A 20,943-nucleotide genomic window follows, 5' to 3' on the forward strand; every position below is an offset into this window, starting at 1 on the left:
TCAGGGTCGATTAAATAAGTACCAGTTATGCACTGGGGTCGATTTAATCGACTTAATCCATTTGTCGGTCCTTGTTTGTCCCCTCTGTGTGTAGCCCCTTGTGGGCAGTAAAGAAATAAGAAATATAATTCTTATTTATTCATACTGTTTTGAATTAATCATGCATTATCTTGTAGCTTCAAGATTTCAATGATGTGATTGTATATTTTCAGAAGGACATTGTAGGGTAGGTATAACAGGCCAGATCTTCACATTTTGAACATTAAAACAGGTAGAATATTTGGGCCAGATATGGCCAGTTTAAATATGTTTTTCACAAACTTAACTATTGTTTATCATGCACATGGCACTCTGAGAAGATGGTAAAAATAAAATTTTACTGAAACTGCAAAGAAACATAACAGAAAATCATGTAGATCAATGTTCCAAAGAGAAAAAGAAACTAAGACATAGGTAATTTCTTGTTTAATCCTTTAGTATTCTGATTAATGTAAAATGTAATACTTATTTATAAACATTGTTTTGAATAAATCATGCAAAATTTCGTAACAACAAGATTTCAATGATGTGACTTTCTATTTTTTAATGACATTGTAGGAAAGGTGTGAGAGGCCAGATCTGATTGGTTTGAACACGAAGTAGATAGAATATTTGGGCTGGATATGGCAGGTGTAAATACTTAAGGGTTAATACCATTGTTTTGTTGTAAGCATACCTCTTACTCTGTGGTGCTTATTACAAGCTATTAAAAGATGTTACAGTGAGAAAATGTTGAACTTCAAATGAAGCAAAAATTCATGGTAAATAAAGTTATTGGTTGCAAATAGAAAGTCAGCAATTAAACCTAAACTAAGCAAAATTGTTTACTATAGTAAATATATAAAGTTTCGGAAATATTACCCGCTCCAAAGATCAGCTCAGCTTTACAGAAAACAATCAAAGAATACAATGCAAAAATCAAACATTTTCCATAATGGAAAGATATTAGAATTATTTTTTTTAATCTAAAGAGATGTTTTTATTTATTTATTTATATAATTTTGCTTTTTGTTTTTTAGTTGAAACACAAAATGAATAATTTCTTTTGCTTCATATAAATTTCATTCAGTAGTGACTGAATCTGGAAATAGTTTGGGATATTTCCATGTGTTGGGCAGTGTTGCCAGTCTGTCTTCTTGCATTAGTTTCTGCTCAATAATAAATAACCGATTCAGTATATCAGTTCTCTCCTTCCGGAATAGACCACCAGTCTTCAGAAATGTCGCCTGTAAACCGACAGCCTGCAAGGAACAGAAATAATTTATAATGTGATGTTAAAAGGATAGGAAATTCACAAAACTAGATTTATTTCATTTATATTTTAGTACATGTTTATTATAATTATTACATTTTATTACATGTTAAAGAAAATAAATTGAGAGAGTCAGACAAAATGCTGGATAGAATGGTCTTTTGCTTTGAGTTGAAATCCTACCAAAATCAACTTTGTATTTCATCTTTCCAGAATTGATAAAATATCAATTAAGTACTGGGGGTGATTATTTTCTGCCATCAGCCTATCTGTCTCTCTCTCTCTCTCTTTCTCTCTCACTCAAAATCAGCTACATTGCACTGATTGCATTGTAAGAAGGATTATGGGAGCTGCACACAGCATTCCTTTGTCTAGAAATGGAGAAGAGTTAAATGAGAGCCAAACAGCTTTTCTTCTTACAGAAAACCTAGAACTATTCAAAGACAGACTGGTGTGTAACACAGCATGAAACAGAATTAACCCTTTTGCAATCAGATTATTTCATCAAATGTAATACTTGTTAATTCACATTCTTTTTGAATTAATCATAAATTATCTCATAGTTTTGAAATTTCAATGATGTCATTGTTTATATTTAGAATGATATTTTGGGGTAGGTTTGAGAGGCCAGATTTGACCAGTTTGAACATAAAACTGGAAGAATATTTAGGCTGGTTATGGCTAGTTTAAATGCTAAAGGGTTAAAGAAAAATAGCACTGACCAACAGCAAAATATTTTTGAGATTGTAATATGTCTTCCTAAATAATTAATTGTAATTTATAATTTGGAAATATGGAGTATGAACTTCATTTGTGGCTATCCATTTGTAATAAAATATATATTTCCCTGAATCTATTTCCCTTCAGTGGTTTAGGCATCGCTTAACTACCAACTAAAATGATCTGCTGCTGCTGCTGCTGTCATTTCGAAGTCAATGGAAAAATTTCATTTGAAATTCCAACAAGAACATCCAACAAGACTGCATCATTTGGAATATACTTATTTAAATGATTCTGTAGCACAAGGAGGTGGAGGAGGAGGAGGAGGAGGAGGATAATGACAACAACCAAGCTCATGATCCTGACAATCAAAGATTATAATGATGATGGTAACAAGCCTCACAACCATTATCATAATTATCATCATTACATCCCCTAATGGTAACCCCCCCCCAAAAAAAATCACTTCCATTTTTCAAGCAAGAGTTATTGCCTGGAAGCACAATTAATTTCTCATCACAAGCGGTATACAAACTAAGAAAAAGGACTATAATATATATATAAACAACGACATCATTGAAATTTCAAAGCTATGAGATAATTTATGATTAATTCAAAAACAATGTGAATTAACAATATTACATTTGATGAAATAATCTGATTGCAAAAGGGTTAATTCAGTTTCATGCTGTGTTACACACCAGTCTGTCTTTGAATAGTTCTAGGTCTTCTGTAAGAAGAAAAGCTGTTTGGCTCTCATTTAACTCTTCTCCATTTCTAGAAGTATATTGAGTTCTTCATAACCAGCTGATCTAGCAAGCGGAGCCTCATATCAGTGAGGGGGGCCGGTGTGCATAGATGCCGTCGAGAGGTAGGCCCCGAAATGGCACACATTCACTCCTGATGACCCCATACACTTGCTAGCTTCCGGTATACGGAGCTTTTAACTGGTAGCACTTGCATGTGCAAGTTGTTTGCAAGACATATAGCTACACAATAAATATGGACATCAATCAGTAATATCAGACACTGCTAAAGTACCATTAAATGACAGCAGTTTCAAAGTAAAACTATAATCTTTTGACGGTTATGAAATGGATGATGTCTTCATTAGTGTTTTGTAAATATCTGTTCATGTGTGGTTGAGAGAAGCCTTTTATGTTATAGAAGCTTTTACTTGTTTTTCTAACAGTTAGTTATCACAGCTGGTATAGTTTTCTTGACACAGCAACCCATGAGGAACACAACATGTATAAGAGGTAATAAAGGAGCACAAATGTTAAAAACATAACTTCTTATAGGCTGTAGGTCTTGTGCACGCTTAAATGTACAAAACTTTCTCTTTCAAGTGAGATTGTTGCCTGTCTCTCTCTCTCTCTCTCTCTCTCTCTCTCTTTCTATTTCTCCCCCATTCTATTAATCTTACTCTCTATCTCTCTCTAAATACACAAATTTATTCATGTGTTTCTGGCAATTCAATCAACTTATAGTCTTTTATTCTTATATTCTTTTACTGGTTTCACTCATTGGACTGTGGCCAAGCTGAGGCAGCATCTTCAAGGGTGTAGTCAATCATATCAATTCCAGTACTTATTTCATTTCAGTCTGGTACACATCTTATCAATGTCTATTTGGCAAAGCTTTGTTGTGGGACATGAAGTGGCACAAACACAAACAATAACAATTTTTACACACCTAAACATAAATATAAATGCAGGCACGGTTTCCAAATTCCACTCACAATGTATTGACAAACCTGAGGCTATTGGTCAAGTTGAGGCCTTTTTGCCAGGTTAATCAGGACATGGTCAACATGGCAACAAAACACTTGCCCAAGAGGGATCAAACCCAGAACCACACAGTTACAAAATATATGTCTTTATCACACAGCCATAATAGAGCTTATATAGTGAGTTGATGCTGGAACATCAAAAAGGTAGAAATAGATTATTATCATTGTTGGTTTTAGTGGAAATAAATCTGAGGCATTAGTGAGGGTGGAGGAGTACTGCTGTAAGGAATACAGTAGAATCATTGAGTTTTTTTCTCTCTTTGTGATCAACCACTTTAAATCAATGTGCCTAGTGGTTAGAGTGTTACACCCATGATGGCAAGATCATGGTTTCAATTTTAGGGTCTGGCAGTGTGTTGTATTTTTGAGTAAAATACTTCATTGCACTTTGCTCTGCAATCACTTCAGCATCTTATAGGTGGCACACTGCGCACCTGTACAGGTTTGCTCCATACATTAATTGTTAACAATAACTTAGATATTGTTTTTCCTGCAGATAACATCCTTGAATTACATAAATAATTTCATTCATATCTAGAAGCTATTTCAGGAATATAAATCAACCCAGAAGTATGAAAGGCAAAATTGACATCGATGGAATTTTCAGTTCAGAAAATAAAGGGCCATCACTAAATACCACAAGGATTGTTTTCCTTCTCTTGGTTTGATATTCTAACAATTATGCAAATCCATTAAATGTTTACATAATGTTAAATTCAACCATTTAGACCCTACCCAGTATGACAGCACTGCCTGGTATCTTAGGTCCACTATGTTGCAAGCATTCAAGACAGGTCTTCAGTTCAAGGATGCCTTCCTCCTTCCTCCCTTCCCATTAGTCTTGGAGGCCCTGTAAAGGGTCATGAGTAGTCCCTTAAGTTCAAACCACATGAATTTTTCAGGTGCAAGAGATTACAATGAAAATCAAATACAAGATTAACTTACCAAATCTGCTTTAATCCAGCTGTCTACTTCTTTCTGGCATCCAGAAATAATCAAATGATATCCATTTGCTGCAGAATAACAATGATAAGGAATCTTTGGTTAATCATAATGATCATGGTGAGAGGAGGTAAGTGCATTCCTTCCAAAGAAAGTGAGACACAAAAATTACAAACCGTTAGTTATTAATCTATTCATTTACTCAGAAGCCCGGTCCATGCTTACATGAGAAAACAAATATTCAAAACACTGTTGTACATAAAATTTCTTTCAGTACCTTGTTTAATATTCATAAGCAGGCTCAACAACAAATTGGATGTAAGATACTCTTATAATAGAGTATAGTGTATGGCCAAAAGTCAGGCCAAAGCAGGAAAAAATCTTTATTTCTGTGTCTTTGATCAATTACTTCCTTGTATAACAAAAGAAGAGATATAAGGACAAATTCAACTATAATAATAACAAGGACAAACTCAGTAAGATTTCTATATCATACTATTACTTTTGACCTTCACCTTAAAATCTTCTGACATTATATGAAACACAATGCTTGAACTGGATTATTGGGGCCATATTGGTCATGAGTTTAAACTTTATGAATTACAGTTTATTATGTAATTTCTGGTTAAGTACTATAACTATACTTGCTTCATTTTGTCTCGCTCTATAGGTAGTATAAGTTGTATCACAGGTGAGTTAAGAATCCAGCTGTGAAAGCAATTTCACCAACAGAAACAATCATCTAAGCAGACATACAAAAAAAAAAACAATATAAAACAAAATAATAATTTCTTACATAATTTCTTACAAAATTTGGTGGGGTGAGGTTAGTTTATTACAGTGAGCCCTATACAGGACTAGTACTTTATTCACCCTGGAAGGATGAAAGCAAAATTGATCTTGGGAATTTATCTCAGAATGTAGAGATGCAAAACAAATACAAGAAATTTTTTCAGATGTTCTAACAATTCTGCCAACAATAATAATTCTTTCTAATACTAGCACAAAGCCAGCAAAAGCTTTTGAAGCGGGAGGGAAATCAATGTCATCCACCCCAATGCTCAACTGGTACTTACTTTAGTGATTCCCCAAAAGGAAGAAACGCAAAGTTGACCATGCTAGCAATTGAATTCAGACCATAAAGAATTGGAGGTAATGTCACTAAGCATTTCGTCTGATACTTAATGATTCTGCCAGCTCACTACCTCAACAATAGTAACATCAAAAACAAATACATAAATAAAATAAAATGGTTTCCATCAAAACATTAAAATCTTTGAAGTGTTATTCAAATACTTCAAATGACCTGATATATATTGGAGTCGCAATAATATGCATCAAGAAATAGATTTCTTGTAGAAGAGAATAATATTAAACATTTGAACAGTTTGTCCACTAACAGAGATTTAAGACATGAAAACTGATTGGAAAATAAAACAATGTTTCCATCATAAGGTTCTGTTAGCAGAGATCTATGATGAAACATTGAAATGGAAATAATTTACCAATTATATTTGGTGTTGATTGACCTACGTTTATATAATTTTACCCATTTTTCAGCATACCCTGAGTAATTTCCATGCTGAGTTGCTTCTGCTGCTCTGCCAGCCCCTTGGAGATAAATTTCACTGATACTTTCCACATGCACAAATCCTCTGTTGAAACAAAATACACTGATCTTGTGCTCATTCCCATTTTGTAGAATTGTTACACAAAGGTCTTCCATGACTATTTGTCAAATCTTCTCCATCAGCTCCTTGTTTCAGCTTGTGGATGGACAGCCTGAGCATGCCTTGCTCTCCACTGAAACGCACAGCTATGTCTGCAACAGTTGTACCACTTCTTGATTTGGGTTTTTCCCATGGCATCATTGCAAAAGGCCTCCTGAATCTTCTGGATGGGTTGAGCTTGACTATCACCGAGCTTTTAGTAAAACTTAATGCAACATCTCTGCTCGATGCATTTGGTCATCATGCATGAGAACGAAAATCTGACAAGCATAAACTATACGCCTGCACTCTAGGCATAACAGCTAGAAACTGACAGTGCCTTCTGGTGCAAAAATTTTCACACAGGCACAGGAAGGGTGGTGTCACCTCCCACCCAAAGGATTTTTCCCATGTAGCACTAGTTTTCACAGGGAAAAATAAAATTGTATGCTTTTTGAATGCACCTCATTCAAAAGGTATACACTTCCTTTGTTTTAATAAATTTTGAAAATAATGAAGAATTTAGTAAAATAACTTTGTTATAATAAAGCTTATTTATGTTTAATCTTGGTGTACCTGTTGATGTTCGCCTAGCAAATTATTTTATTTTATTAGTTAAAATAAATCAGAAACCATGGTCCAGGAAATAGATGGCAAATGTTTTTATTTTTCATTCCCTTATTCCCTTCAAGAATTTATCCCTAATTAGTGGTTTGGACTTTAGCTGTTCTTTCTATCATAAGGGATTCCTATGCTGGAAACCTCTTAATATGTTTAAATGTACACTGAATTTTATATGAGTAATGTATAGTCTATTGGCTAATTTTTCTATATGCTAGGCCACTGGTAGTAAAACTTTCTCAAATTTATATTACCCTGATATCATTAATTATGTATAATGATTTTTGGAAGATTCATTTGAAGAAATTGCCGGCATCTTTTTGCTGCCAACAAATAACTGCACTTGCGCGGTGGATTTGAAAAAATTAAAAAGTATAAGCAAGAGGCACATGCTGGATTGGCCTCGTGTTTATATGTTTAATCCTGGCGTACCTGCTGCCAAAGACTTTGCCGAGCAAATTATTTTATTTTATTTGTTAAAATAAGTCAGAAACCATAGTCCAGGAAATAGATGGTAAATGTTTTTATTTTTCATTCCCTTCAAGAATTTATCCCTAATTAATGGTTTGGACTTTAGCTGTTCCTTCTACCATAAGGGATTCCTATGATGGAAACCTCTCAATGTGATTAAATGTACACTGTATTTTTTATGAATCTATGAATCTATTGACTAATTTTTCTATATGCTAGGCCACTGGTGGTAAAAATTTCTAAAATTTATCACCCTGATATTATTAAATATATATATATATAGGGAGAATTCACAAAAAAAAAAACAAAAGACAAACACATGTGGTGTAGACAACAAACAGATAAATTAGTTTAATGCTTTGAAAGTGAAAAAGTCTTTAACATTTCGAGTCTATGCTCTTCCACAGAAAGAAACAAGGAGAGAAAATAAAGAATGTGTAGTGGCTAGCGATCTATCAAGGCAAAATATATATATATAAGCAGTTTGATTTAAATTCGTTAGAGAGACAAACAGTACCATACTAGCTGAGGAGTACCAACAAATTTGAATCAAACTGTTTTGATCCATACATTCCCAATAAATGTGTCGAGTGCCCTTGTTTTGTTTGTCCTCTCACTCATATGTGTGTGTGTGTGTGTGTGTGTGTGTGTGTATGGGTACAGGACATCACCAACTGTGTAAACAACATGAAGTACAAAAACAAACGAGTTAACTATACAAACCACGAGAGAGAAAAAATGGAAGACAGGACAAGTAAACACAGATAACAACCCTTCATCAGTTGTTGGCTGTCTATCTACTCCTCATTTCAAGCATTCAATGACTATATGAGTCTTCAAAGACAGTTGCTCCCATAAATTCTAAAATAAAATTTAGGATTTATGGAGGGTCAAAGTTGGGAACAAAAACAGAACAGTGGAGACATACATGGAAATCGAACACAAACAAACATGAAAGGTCATTAGACCAGAACGAGAGGAAAATAGTGAATGCCGGGAGAAATATTTTCTTTGAAAAGAGAAAAGATAGAAGAGAAAGAAAGAAAACGTCCAGTCCTTAGAATGCAAGAAAAAAAAAAGTGGACAATGATCACTTGTGAGCAAAGAGAAAGAGAAAAAGAGAAACAGGAATGAGAGAAAGAGAGAGAGAGAGCAAGAGAGATAGAAAATGGTGAAGGGGGAGAAAAAGGGAATTAGAGAAGGATGGAGGAAGAAAACAGTATAGAGTAGAGTCACATCAAAAAGGTTAAGATAAACTTACTTGGAAATGGATTATATACATACACACACATTCACACACACACACTCACTCACACACATACACTCACTCTCTCTCTCTCACACACACACACGAGAAATTATAGTAAACACAAGTTTATATCAATTTGCACTTGGAACATACAATGCAGGGGTTTCAAATAACCACAATGCTGAAATGTAAATAGAGTGAAAATGATATAAAATTATATGAACCTGTGTTTACCGCAATTTCTCCTACATTTGCTCTGTTTATCATAACCACTAATAACTAATGAGTATAGTAATAACCAAACAACTCTAATAGAAGCAGGCTGGATGATGATAATCTAGAAGGAGATCTAAGCTCAACAGTAGCAGTTGTACATCTAACTGTACACAAAAAATATACTATGTATATGTTCATATATATATATATATTGGAGAGAAGCAGGGAGAGAGAGAGAGAAGGTTACAGATGTTTCCTTTGACTGAAGTAGGAGTAACATCAGAGGTCATCTGACAACAGTCTGCTTCAGTTGCAGAGCTGATTGCGATTGTTATAACAAGAAGAAAACATGTTTTTCAGTTTATTTACCCACTTACTTACTTTACTCTGACATGTTTATTGAGAATGTTTCCCCACTGGCCTGGAAGTACAAAAAAAACAGTCTTTCTGGGAGGGAGGAGATAAATGCCACAATAGAAGAGAAACTTAACTTTATTGCTGGCTGGCTACACCACAATGAAACAGTTGCATAGATAAGGAGAAGATAGAAGAGATATGTTGATAAACAATGAAGAGAGAGAGTGAGAGAGAGAAGAGGATGTAATGAGAAGCAGCAGGAGTTGGGGTTGGAGAGTAAAGACAGCAGCTAGGAGAAAGGTGAGAAGATAGCAGAAGGGTGGGGAGGGAGAGGGAAGTTGTCTTTGAAAAAATCAGGTAAGGGTGGCGGGAACCACAAAAATACATTAGTTTTCTAAGTGATGAAGGAAAACAGGAAATGGACAATACAAGAATAACTTGCTGCTGTTATTGTTTTTGCTGCTGCTGTGAAGGAAGAGGAGAAGAAGAAGAAGGTAAAATTTTGAATAGAGGTAGCAGTTTATTTTTGTCAGTTTTCATTTTTCCTTCAATAAGTTTCAGCAAAATGTAGAAGTCTGAGGAATTAGAACCATGTTTCGTAGTCTGCTACCACAACAGCTCCTTTATAAGATCCAGTTAGCTCAAGACATCATCAGGAGGAACCACGTCCAATTTTGGCCCCTACTCCTCTACCGTTTTGACATGGTGGGGCCCCCACCTTTCGGAGGTGCCTTCAGCTCTGGTGTTGGGTGCATGTCTTCTTTCTTCTGGTCTCTGGCCTCTTCAGTGTAGTGTCAACTAGTGTCAGCCGGTGACTGACTGACTTGTCAAATTTTTCCCTTAAAATGATTTAAATGTCCTAAAGATTAGTTCAGGCAATTTAGGGTACAGGCACATAACAGAATGATTAACTTCCCTGGCTTAATGAGCAGAAAATAGGTCTCATGAGGAAGCTCATCTAACTCACTACCACAAAGAAAAAGGTAGATTTACCAAACACTGTAGAACTAACTTCAAAAGTGTCTTATAAGGTTACAGGGCCAGTTTCAAATTTCCTCAACAGCCTGGAGAAAACAGCAAGGAATCATTTCAATCTATCTTTTCTCAAGAATATTCTGTCATGTACAAGATTGCCAAATAATGGCATCACTTTACTAGTATATGCTGTTTTAGTTGTAGGAACTAAGCAAGACACCTAAAACATTATGAGCTTTCAGTTCTTTTAAGTTTTGTTGAATCATGGGAGAGTCATTACAGCAAATTAAACACATACACTAGTTCAATTTCACTTCATTATTATTCATTAATTGATTAACTATTTAACCAACTAATTAAATGTTTTGATTAATCATTTGGTTAATCAATCAATCAAGAAGTTGTGCTTGTCAAAGTACTTTCACTGTCTTTTCAATGACATTCCCTCTTTACTCTAGATCAGCTTCAGGTCTGTCTGTTGGCAAACATAACTGATTGATTGATTAACTGAATGTGCTAACAAATAGGTGAATAATCATAAAGAAGTGAAATAGAACCAATGTGTGTGTGTTATTATTGGTGTAATGACTGTCCCAAAATACAACAAAATCTGTTTAAACTCTTAGTACTATCATCATCTACGAGCAGGACCAGTGGAAATTCTATGTAAGGAAAAAAATTAAGAAAGAAAGGGTGATTTGCATTTTTATTGCATATAAATCTTACTGTTCCTGTGCAATAAACAACAGAAAAATATACAATACATAATAGGAGAAACAGAAAAGGTTATCTTCAACCTGGAGGCCTGAGCTGAATGCTTGCAACAAAGAGAACTCTGGTAAAAGTACCCAAAAACCTGATGATGATATTAAACCAGTGATGGATTAAGTCTACCACCCCAAGAATTCAGAAAGTAAAAGCCAGAACATATACCACAAGGCAGCTTATCTGATGTTTTAACAATTCTGCCAATCCACCACCCTAATATTTTAAGAAGTAGATGAAAGGCTAAGTTGACCTTGGCAGTATTAGAACTCAGAGCACAGAGAGCCAGAACAAATACAATAAGACATTTTGTCCTACACTCAAATGATTTTGTCATTTCACTGCCTTTGAATCAAGAGGGTTGACATTCAAGAGATGAAGGGAAGAGAATGATTTAGTGAGAAAAAACATGGTATGTTAACTTGACCAAATCTTTAAGAATGTTGGACAAAATGCAGGGCATTCTGAGATCAAATCAAGATGGTGCATCATCCTCAAGGTTTTGTTTCCTTTTGATCTTATAGGTGCAGGCAGGGCTGTGGAGCAAGAAGTTTGCTTACCAACCAAATGGTTTTGGGTTCAGTCCCACTGCATGATACCTTTGGCAAGTGTCTTCTACTACAACTTCAGACGAACCAACCAAAGCTTTGTGAGTGGATTTGAAAGATGGAAACTGAAATAAGCCAGTTGTAACTGTACATGTGTGTGTGTGTGTGGTGTGTGTGTGTGTGTGTGTGTGTGTGTGTGTGTGTGTGTGTGTGTGTCTGTGTGTGTCTGTGTGTCTGTGTCTGTGTGTCTTTGTGTGTCTGTCTGCCTGCCTGTCTGTACCCCCACCACTTGACAACTAGTGCTGGTTTATTTACGTCCATGTAACTTAGTGGTTCAGCAAAATATTTCAACAGAATGAATGTCACACTTTTAGACAATAAGTACTGAGGTTTATTTGTTCAGCTAAAACCCTTCAAGTCAGTGCCTCAGCATGGCTGCAGTTCAATGATTGAAACAAGTAACAGATAAAAGAGAAAAGCTATGACATGAGTTTGAAATGTATTCTCTGCTTGCCTCAACTTGCTTAGTTAAAAATAGGTACTGCTCTGTCTTCTTATGAGAACTATGAGTAGGTATACTTTCCAAATGTAAATACTCTAATAATTCATATGCTAATACACCAGTTTATAGAACCAGCCAAGGCTTACTCATATGATAAAAAAAAAAAACATAGAACATTTAAAACAGTAAAGTAAATGTCAGATTAAGTTCAGGTAATTTTAGAAGATAATTGTATGAGATTAAAGTCACCAAAGGGTTAAAGCTATCTGAAAAACTAGAAGAGATAGATAAGTGGAAAGAAAAAATTATATGATTTATGTATATTAAACATACATTATGGTTATCAGGTTTCAAATAGATGAAAGTCTTATATAATTGAAAGATATAAAATAGATATTCAGTGAAGTCCAAAAGATATATATAACTTGTAGTTGAACATGTAGTGAGCTCTGGTAATGTAAGGTAAACATTAAAAAAAATGGAACTAGAAAAAAGTGCATGCATTATGTTTGTATGAGGAGGGTGGGGAAAGGAAGCCTGTATTTGAATTCATAGCAAGGTTTCATGCAGGTATATGAGTGGATAGAAATAATCTTCTGCGGATTATATATTTATATAAACACACACAAATATATATGATTTCACAACTGTATCAAATTGAATATTACTAATCCTAACAAACACTAAACTAATGACGGAGTTTCTAAATGCTTGTTTGGCATGCTAGACAGAGAAGTCAAATATCCCTCGAATTACACCTTATCATTTTAAAGAAATGATACATTATGTGTTATATCCTAAAAAGACAGGGTTATCAGGGGTTAGAATTCCTTTGATCAGGGACCTGTTTATCTTAGTTGACCTAGATTCAATTAACAACAACAATGAACCAACAAAGGAGCTTGTAAGGGTATTAACTTGACTTAGAAGGTTTTGTAGCAAAATCTCATTCAAAACACCCTACTGTAGGCACAGGAATGACTCTGTGGTTAAGAAGCTTGCTTCATAACTAGGAACTTTCCTGTTTGGTTCCACTGCATGGCACTTTGGGCAAGTATCTTCAACTATAACCCTAGGTCACTCAAAGCCTTGAGTGGGTTTGGTGGACAGAAACTGAAAATAATTTCAAATCTTGTTGCATATATATATATATATATATATAAAGTTAATCCAAACATGAAAGCACAAAAAAAAAAACACAACAACGCGAGGACGTGGAACAAATATAGTATTATTGGACACTCAGGAACGTTTTGAGTGGAGCTCTTCATCGGAAACATAGGAGAAGGGAAGACAGAGGAAAAAAAAATCACCAACGGTATACACACGGTCACGCAAAGACTATACTATCGATTGGGAATTAATCAGTACTGCAAAACCATACAGACCTAGAACTAATAAATGTGACTTGTGTTTAGAAGAATTTTACCAAATTTTTACACCTAAGGGTAACATAATCAGTTCTAGATAGGAACAAGCTTTAAGATGCCTGCACATGAGAAAATACACCTTTGCTCAGTGTAAACGAGGAATAAACATTTAAACTAGAGAATGTTTTGAAATAACGGGCTATAAGTGATTATCCACTCAAAACTTGAATTGAAAATAGTTTGCGTCTAAAATAACAAACAACTCTACATCATACAACCTAGAGTTGATAAATGGAAAACTTTAAATAGTTAAATCAAAGGATATTAAAGTGAAGAGTGAAGAAACTGCACCAGTATTTTAGTAGGGTTGCAATTGCAATGGTTACTAATTGATGCAGTTGAAACATATAGGTCTGTGTAAAGCTGTATATATAAAAAGGAATTAAAGGTAATACTATGCCACTTTGTAATAATAATACATATATACATACATATATATATATGTATGTATACATGTATTATTATTACAAAGTGGCATAGCATTACTTTAATTCCTTTTATATATACAGCTTTACACAGACCTATATATATATATATATATATATGTATATATATATATATATTATAATATATATATATATTATATATATATATATATATATATATATATATATAAAGGGGTTTGTATGATTGTGTATAGAGGGATATATATTATTCAAAGAAATTCCAACTCTGTCTGTTTTCTATGTTTTATTTATATTCTTTATAATATTAATGTAGAATATAGAATATATAGTATAAATAGTATATATAGTAAAATGAAATGAAGTATTGATTGTCTTATTGAATAGATGAAATATTGAATATCAAATATTAAGGGACTAGTATACTTTCTTGCATTAAAGCTGTCTTCAAGGTCCCAGGTTGCGACAGGAGTGTTTCAACTGTCATATATATATATATATATATATATATATATATATGTTTGTCCCACAACCACCACTTGACAACATGTGTTGGTTTGTTTAGATCCCCCCAACCAAATGGTTCAGCAAAAGGAGACCGATAGATTAAGTAACAGGTTTTAAAAAATAAGTACTGAGGTAAATTTGCTTGACGACTACACCCTTCAACGTAGTGCTCCAGCATGGCTGCAGGCCAAAGACTGAAGAAACAAGGAAAAAGATAAGAGAAGAGATAAAATAATGGATATAGTCCTTGAAACAGTACATCTGAAATAAAGAAGGGATGGTCACACTAGAATGAATCTTATGATTAGTCTGCTTGATAATGGCTGAGTTGGGGATAAAAGACAATATCAGCCACTGAGAGTTGCTAATCTCCACCTAGGAAAGTATCTTCCAGGATACTGGCACAAAACCATGCAATGGATCTAATTTTGTAGTTATTTAAACACAAATAAACATATGTCAGACACTCCACACTTCCTTGCCAGTGTATATTGAGTGTTTGATGTCATCATACATGATATACACATAAAACCAAATACACATATGGGTGGGTGTGTTTATGTATGTGTATGAGAGAGAGCATGTATGTGTGTGTGTGTGTATGTGTGTGTGTTTGTGTATGTGAGTATATGTAAAAAATACATACATATATACATACATATTTATATATAAATATCAATAACCATGCAAACATACATACATACATACATACATATTATATATTGTCCCATCCATGCTAGCATGGAAGGCAGATGTTAAACAATGATGATGATATATACATATAAAATATATATATAAAATATATATATATATATATATAATATTATATATATATATATATATATATATATATATATATATATGTATGTATACATATATATGCACACACACGAACAATGTCTAAACACCTACACTCATGAAAACATACCCACAAACATTCCTTCATAGATATATATATATACATATATACATACATACATACATACATACATACATACATAATATATATATACACACACATACATATACACACACTATTAACATAAAAACATCCACACACACACAAACATGGTCCCAAGCCCCTCCTCATATACACATATGTACATATATATATATATATATATAAATACATACACTACAATGATGTAACTGGGTTACTAGAGCAAAAGATGAGATGAAGGTGTGCAGAGGAAGTGATGGATAGATTTAAACAACAAAAGATTAAACAATGAGTAATGAAGAACAGAATAAAATGTTATCTACTCCAGGCATCTAAAATACAAAAAGTTTGAAGCAGGAAAAATGAATTTCAGTAGGCTGATTTATTGTGAGGAATGAAAAAAATGCTGCATTTTGAACACTTGTTCTTCTTTGGGTAGGGAGAATAAAAAATTTTTTTTAAATAAATATCAGGTCACAACATTGCAAAAATAAAAGAAGTGATGGAATGATGGGGAGGAGTGGAAGTGGCAAGAGAGAGAGGAGAATGAGTCGGTGTAAATAATGCAGTGGGGGTAGTATAAGTTGTACGGGATCTGTGTGATGTAGGAGGAAGTAAAGTGCATGGGTAATGTGTAAATTTATATTATGGGCAAGACCAGTTGAAATGGCAAGACCGGTTGAAAAAGGGTTTGGTGAGATAGGAGATAAATGACAGAGTTGGACAAATGGGGTGATGACCTAAATGATACATACACAGTTACACAAACATACATATAAACAAGGTGGAAAGAACTAAATAATTAGTAGGACATGAGGGAGATAAAGGAAGTTTGCAACTATGGAAACGGTCAAAAACCTCCAGAGAATTAAGACAAAGTAAAAGTATATGGATTTGTGTCAGGTCAGGTTGAGTATTTCACAGACATATACTCTTTTACTTGTTTCAATCATTTGACTGTGGCCATGCTGGAGCACTGCCTTTAGTCGAGCAAACTGACCCCAGGACTTATTCCTTGTAAGCCTAGTACTTATTCTGTCAGTCACTTTTGCCGAACTGCTAAGTTACGGGGACGTAAAAACGGTTGTTAAGTGATGTTGGGGGGGACAAACACAAACACACATATATATATATACATATACATATATACGACGGGCTTCTTTTAGTTTCTGTCTATCAAATCCACGCACAAGGCTTTGGTTGGCCCGAGGCTATAGTAGAAGACACTTGCCCAAGGTGCTACGCAGTGGGACTGAACCCGGAACCATGTGGTTGGTAAGCAAGCTACTTACCACACAGCCACTCCTGCACCAGTTAATGTATTTTTCTGCAAGTAACAGTATGACATAATGGAACTGCTATGCCTCTTTCTTTCCATAAATATTAAAGTTAAGTGTGCTTCTATCATTCCAAATACACTTTTTCCCAACACAGTAATTGATTGTTTTCTAGTACACTATTTTTTGTTATATATTTATTGCCCACAGGGGGCTAAATATAGAGGGGACAAATAAGGACAGACAAAGGGATTAAGTCGATTACATTGACCCCCCCCCCCCCAGTGCTTAACTGGTACTTATTTAATCAACCCTGAAAGATGAAAGGCAAAGTTGACCTCAGCGGAATTTGAACTCAGAATGTAACAGCAGAAATACCGCTAGGCATTTTGCTCAGCATGCTAACATTTCTGCCAACTCGCCGCCTCCTAGTACACTATTTTGCAATCTAAATCACCCCATGCTTCTGATTATAACTTCACAAAACATGTGAAAATCTCTTAGTCTTTGCTCCTTCCCTAGCTTGGTATATCTGACACCTCGCTTCTCTTCTAGCTACTTCATAATACTCTCTGCAACCACCTTCCTTCTAGTCTTTCCAAGCCTATCACTTAGCTTTTTGGCTCTATCTACTGTAATACACACACACACACACACACATACACACACACATAATACAGACATACATATGTGTGGACTTTCATACAGTTTCTATCTACTGCATTTCCCTCACACAGCATTGGTCATTCTAAGAATATAGAAAATGTAGAGGAAAACACCTGTTCAAGGTGCTCTGCAATGAGATTGAACCAAAAGGTATGTGGTTACAAAGAGAATGCCTAACCGCACAACATTGCCCACTCCAAACACAGGCAAAACATTTTGTGTTGTGTGTGTGTGTGTGTGTGTGTGTGTGTGTGTGTGTGCATGTGTGTGTGTCTGTCTGTCAGTCTGTCTGTCTGTGCATGTGTATACACATACATATGCATTTATGTATGTACTATGTATGTGTGCATGAATATGTGTGTGTGGGCATGGATGTGTGTATACACATACATGCATATGTGTGCATATATGTGAGCATAAATGTGTGTGTGTGTGTGTGAGAGAGAGAGAGAGAGAGAATTTCAAATGGTGTTAAGTTGCAACTGCTGTTTCAAATGAATAAAAGCATTCTGTTGAAGAAATTTTGCAGCCTCCAGTAGGAATCCAACTTAATTGCTTTACTCCAGAAATCAGACACCTTGTTTTGTAATGATAGAAAGCTGATGTCAGAGAAAGAAGGAAAGATTCAGAAGCTGAAAGGAAGCAGAGAAAGAAAGATAGAGAAAAATGTCTAAAGCTCAAGATCAAGAAAAGAACAAAGTGGCAGCTCCACTTTAGTTTCATAGACATCCTGAAGGAGAATATGAAACAGAGGAGGAAAATTAAAAAAAAGGAAAGACAATAGGTGCAGGCGTGGCTTTGTGGTAAGAAGTTTGCTTCCTAATCAAATGGTTCCGAGTTCAGTCCCACTGTGTGATACCTGGGGCAAGTGTCTTTTACTACAACCGCAGACTGACCAAAGTCTTGTGAGTGGATTTGGCTGTGTGGTGAGTAGCTTGCTTACCAACCACATGGTTCCGGGTTCAGTCCCACTGCTTGGAACCATGGGCAAGTGTCTTCTACTATGGCCTTGGGCCGACCAAAGCCTTGTGAGCGGATTTGGTAGATGGAAACGGAAAGAAGCCCATCGTGATAATTTTAATTTTCATCTCATTAAGGATTTTTGCGTCCAGCTGCCGCAGCGCCGGACGCGAGGGAGAGCGGCGGCAACAGCAAGCCCGGGCCGCGTGCGGAGCTACCAACAACAGCTTGACCTTAACCACTTGAGCATGTTTATTAGTAGCTGACAATATGTGTGTCTCTGATGATGAGCAGGGGTAGTGGGGGAGCATCATAGCCATGTATTGAGAGGGATTCTTTGGGATTTGAATAAATAGTGTAACAAAAACAAAGTTTGAAGGAAATATTGATTTCAAATTTTGGAACAAGGCTAGCAATTTCAGAGGATGGGATAAGTTAATTGCATCAACCCCAGAGCTCAGTTGGTACTTACTTTATAACCCCGAAAGGATTAAAGGCTAAGTCAACCTCAGCGAATTTGAACTCAGACTGTGAAGACAGGCAAAATGCTGCTAAATATTTTGCCCATCATGTTAATAATTCTGCCAGCTCACCACCTTATGTTTGAAGGAGATATTAGCCATTTTTTCATACTTTCTAAGGATAAGCAAATAAGAGATAACCATTCCTACCCAAGGACAAAAATCATGTTACACAGTGTAATAGAAGTTTTTTGACACTCACCTTTGTAATCTTTTGTATATTCAATCGCATCTGTGATAGATGTGTCCTGTTGAATCCGAAAAACTTGACCACTGGCAATATAGCTGTCTTGTTGCTTTGCATCTTGGTTGTTACCTTCAGACAATTCACCTGATTCATTCTCTTTTTCCACAGGTTCTTTAACCTCCTTACATTTAAAAGGCCATTCAGCACTAACATCTCCAATTACAAGACATTGATCGGCGATTGATTTACATAACCGCTTCCAAAGAAATCCTTCCTATAACAGAAACAAAAAACACAATATTTTATACAAAAATCAGAAGAAAAAAAAAGAAAATACAATACTATATAATAGAAGGAAAATGAAAAAAAATTAGAGTAATAACTTTGGCATAGATATGCATTTGAGTTTACTCTTTTACTTGTTTCAGTCATTTGACTGTGGCCATGCTGGAGCACCGCCTTTAATCAAGCAACTCGACCACGGGACTTATTCTTTTGTAAGCCCAGTACTTATTCTATCGGTCTCTTTTGCCGAACCGCTAAGTAACGGGGACATAAACACACCAGCATCGGTTGTCAAGCAATGCTAGGGGGACAAACACACATACGCATATATATATATACATATATACGACAGGCTTCTTCCAGTTTCCTTCTACCAAATCCACTCACAAGGCTTTGGTCAGCCCGAGGCTATAGTAGAAGACACTTGCCCAAGGTGCCACACAGTGGGACTGAACCTGGAACCATGTGGTTGGTAAACAAGCTACTTACCACACAGCCACTCCTACTTGTGAGGAATGCAGAAAAGGATTCACAGCCATCAGCTTATGAAACAGGGATTCCAGAATACCTATGTATGTTTGGATTTCATGTCCAGTTGTGTCTGGTTTCCACATATATTTTGAAGAGATGGTGTCATATTCCTTATGATTTCTTAAAGAGATAAGAGGCCTCACATCTGATGCATATGTATAAATGGTTACATTTGTCTCAGTAGGGGAAAAAAATTGAACGGCAACATTGTCCCCAGTAGGATTTGAAATTAGAGTGGCTGTGTGGTAAGCAGCTTGCTTACCAACCACATGGTTCCAGGTGACTATGGTGATAATGCCAATAATTACAATAGTAGTAATAGATACTAGTTTTAAGGATTTTAATGGCATTCACTAAATAGATTTCACTTTACTAAGAGAGAGTGAAGCTTGGCAAAATACAAAACTATGAATTACATTTTCATCTCAAATTCATAAGATTAGAGTGAGTTCAAAATAGGATATACAAAAAGGAAAAATGAAGCTAAGAATTCAACAGACTCTTTAAGAATCAGACATTCAGAGACTTCCTGTTTACATGATAGATTTAAGATGTAAGCATTGCTGTAAATATGGAATTATAATAGAATTATCAAGTAAAAAGCTTAAATCCTGATATTTCAGAAATTTGCAACAATCTTTCGTTTATTATCCACAGCAAACATTTTTTGCATTCAGAAGACAATGGTGTATATATATATATATATATATAACACAGACAGAGAGAGAAAAAAAACCCCCAAAACAAGTTAACCTGCCAAAATAATTAACTGGAAGTAAAATGCAACGAATGATATGCTATAACAGAAAACCTCTATAAAAAAAATGTTTTTTCTAACAATTACATAGAAATGATAAGTTCAAAGAATGATGTATAACTGTTTGCAGCCAGCATAAAAAAATTGCATAGTAAAAGAGACAGACAGACAAATCTCAAATGATTTCTCAAACTGCGCAGTTCTAAAATTGGAGCAATTTTCACCTCTTCTCAAAATATCTTTGACAATTTCTGAAACCTTAGCAATTAGTTGTAAGCATATATCCAAACAATTGCAATCATTGAAAATACCACTGACTC

The 20,943-nt window shown here is 35.1% G+C and overlaps 1 protein-coding gene across 3 annotated transcripts in view; it reads right to left on the bottom strand.

Moving 5' to 3' along the window:
* Positions 1–552: 552 nt before the first annotated feature.
* The window catches only part of LOC115219336 (enolase 4-like), a 179,093-nt gene continuing 158,702 nt past the window's right edge, over positions 553–20,943 (bottom strand). For 2 of the 3 annotated variants that reach the window (XM_036508984.1, XM_036508983.1), the window contains exons 12-14: positions 19,066–19,324; positions 4,749–4,816; positions 554–1,280 (exon numbers count right to left, since the gene is read on the bottom strand). In XM_036508984.1, coding sequence (XP_036364877.1) covers positions 1,101–1,280; positions 4,749–4,816; positions 19,066–19,324 — 507 coding nt within the window. In that variant the 3' untranslated portion in view covers positions 554–1,100. Of the gene's footprint in view, positions 1,281–4,748; positions 4,817–19,065; positions 19,325–20,943 lie in introns of all 3 variants that reach the window. The other variant, XM_029789497.2, reaches the window with a different exon arrangement.

The sequence above is a fragment of the Octopus sinensis genome, linkage group LG14, assembly GCF_006345805.1.
Source record: "Octopus sinensis linkage group LG14, ASM634580v1, whole genome shotgun sequence".
Classification (NCBI taxonomy): Eukaryota; Metazoa; Mollusca; class Cephalopoda; order Octopoda; family Octopodidae; genus Octopus; species Octopus sinensis.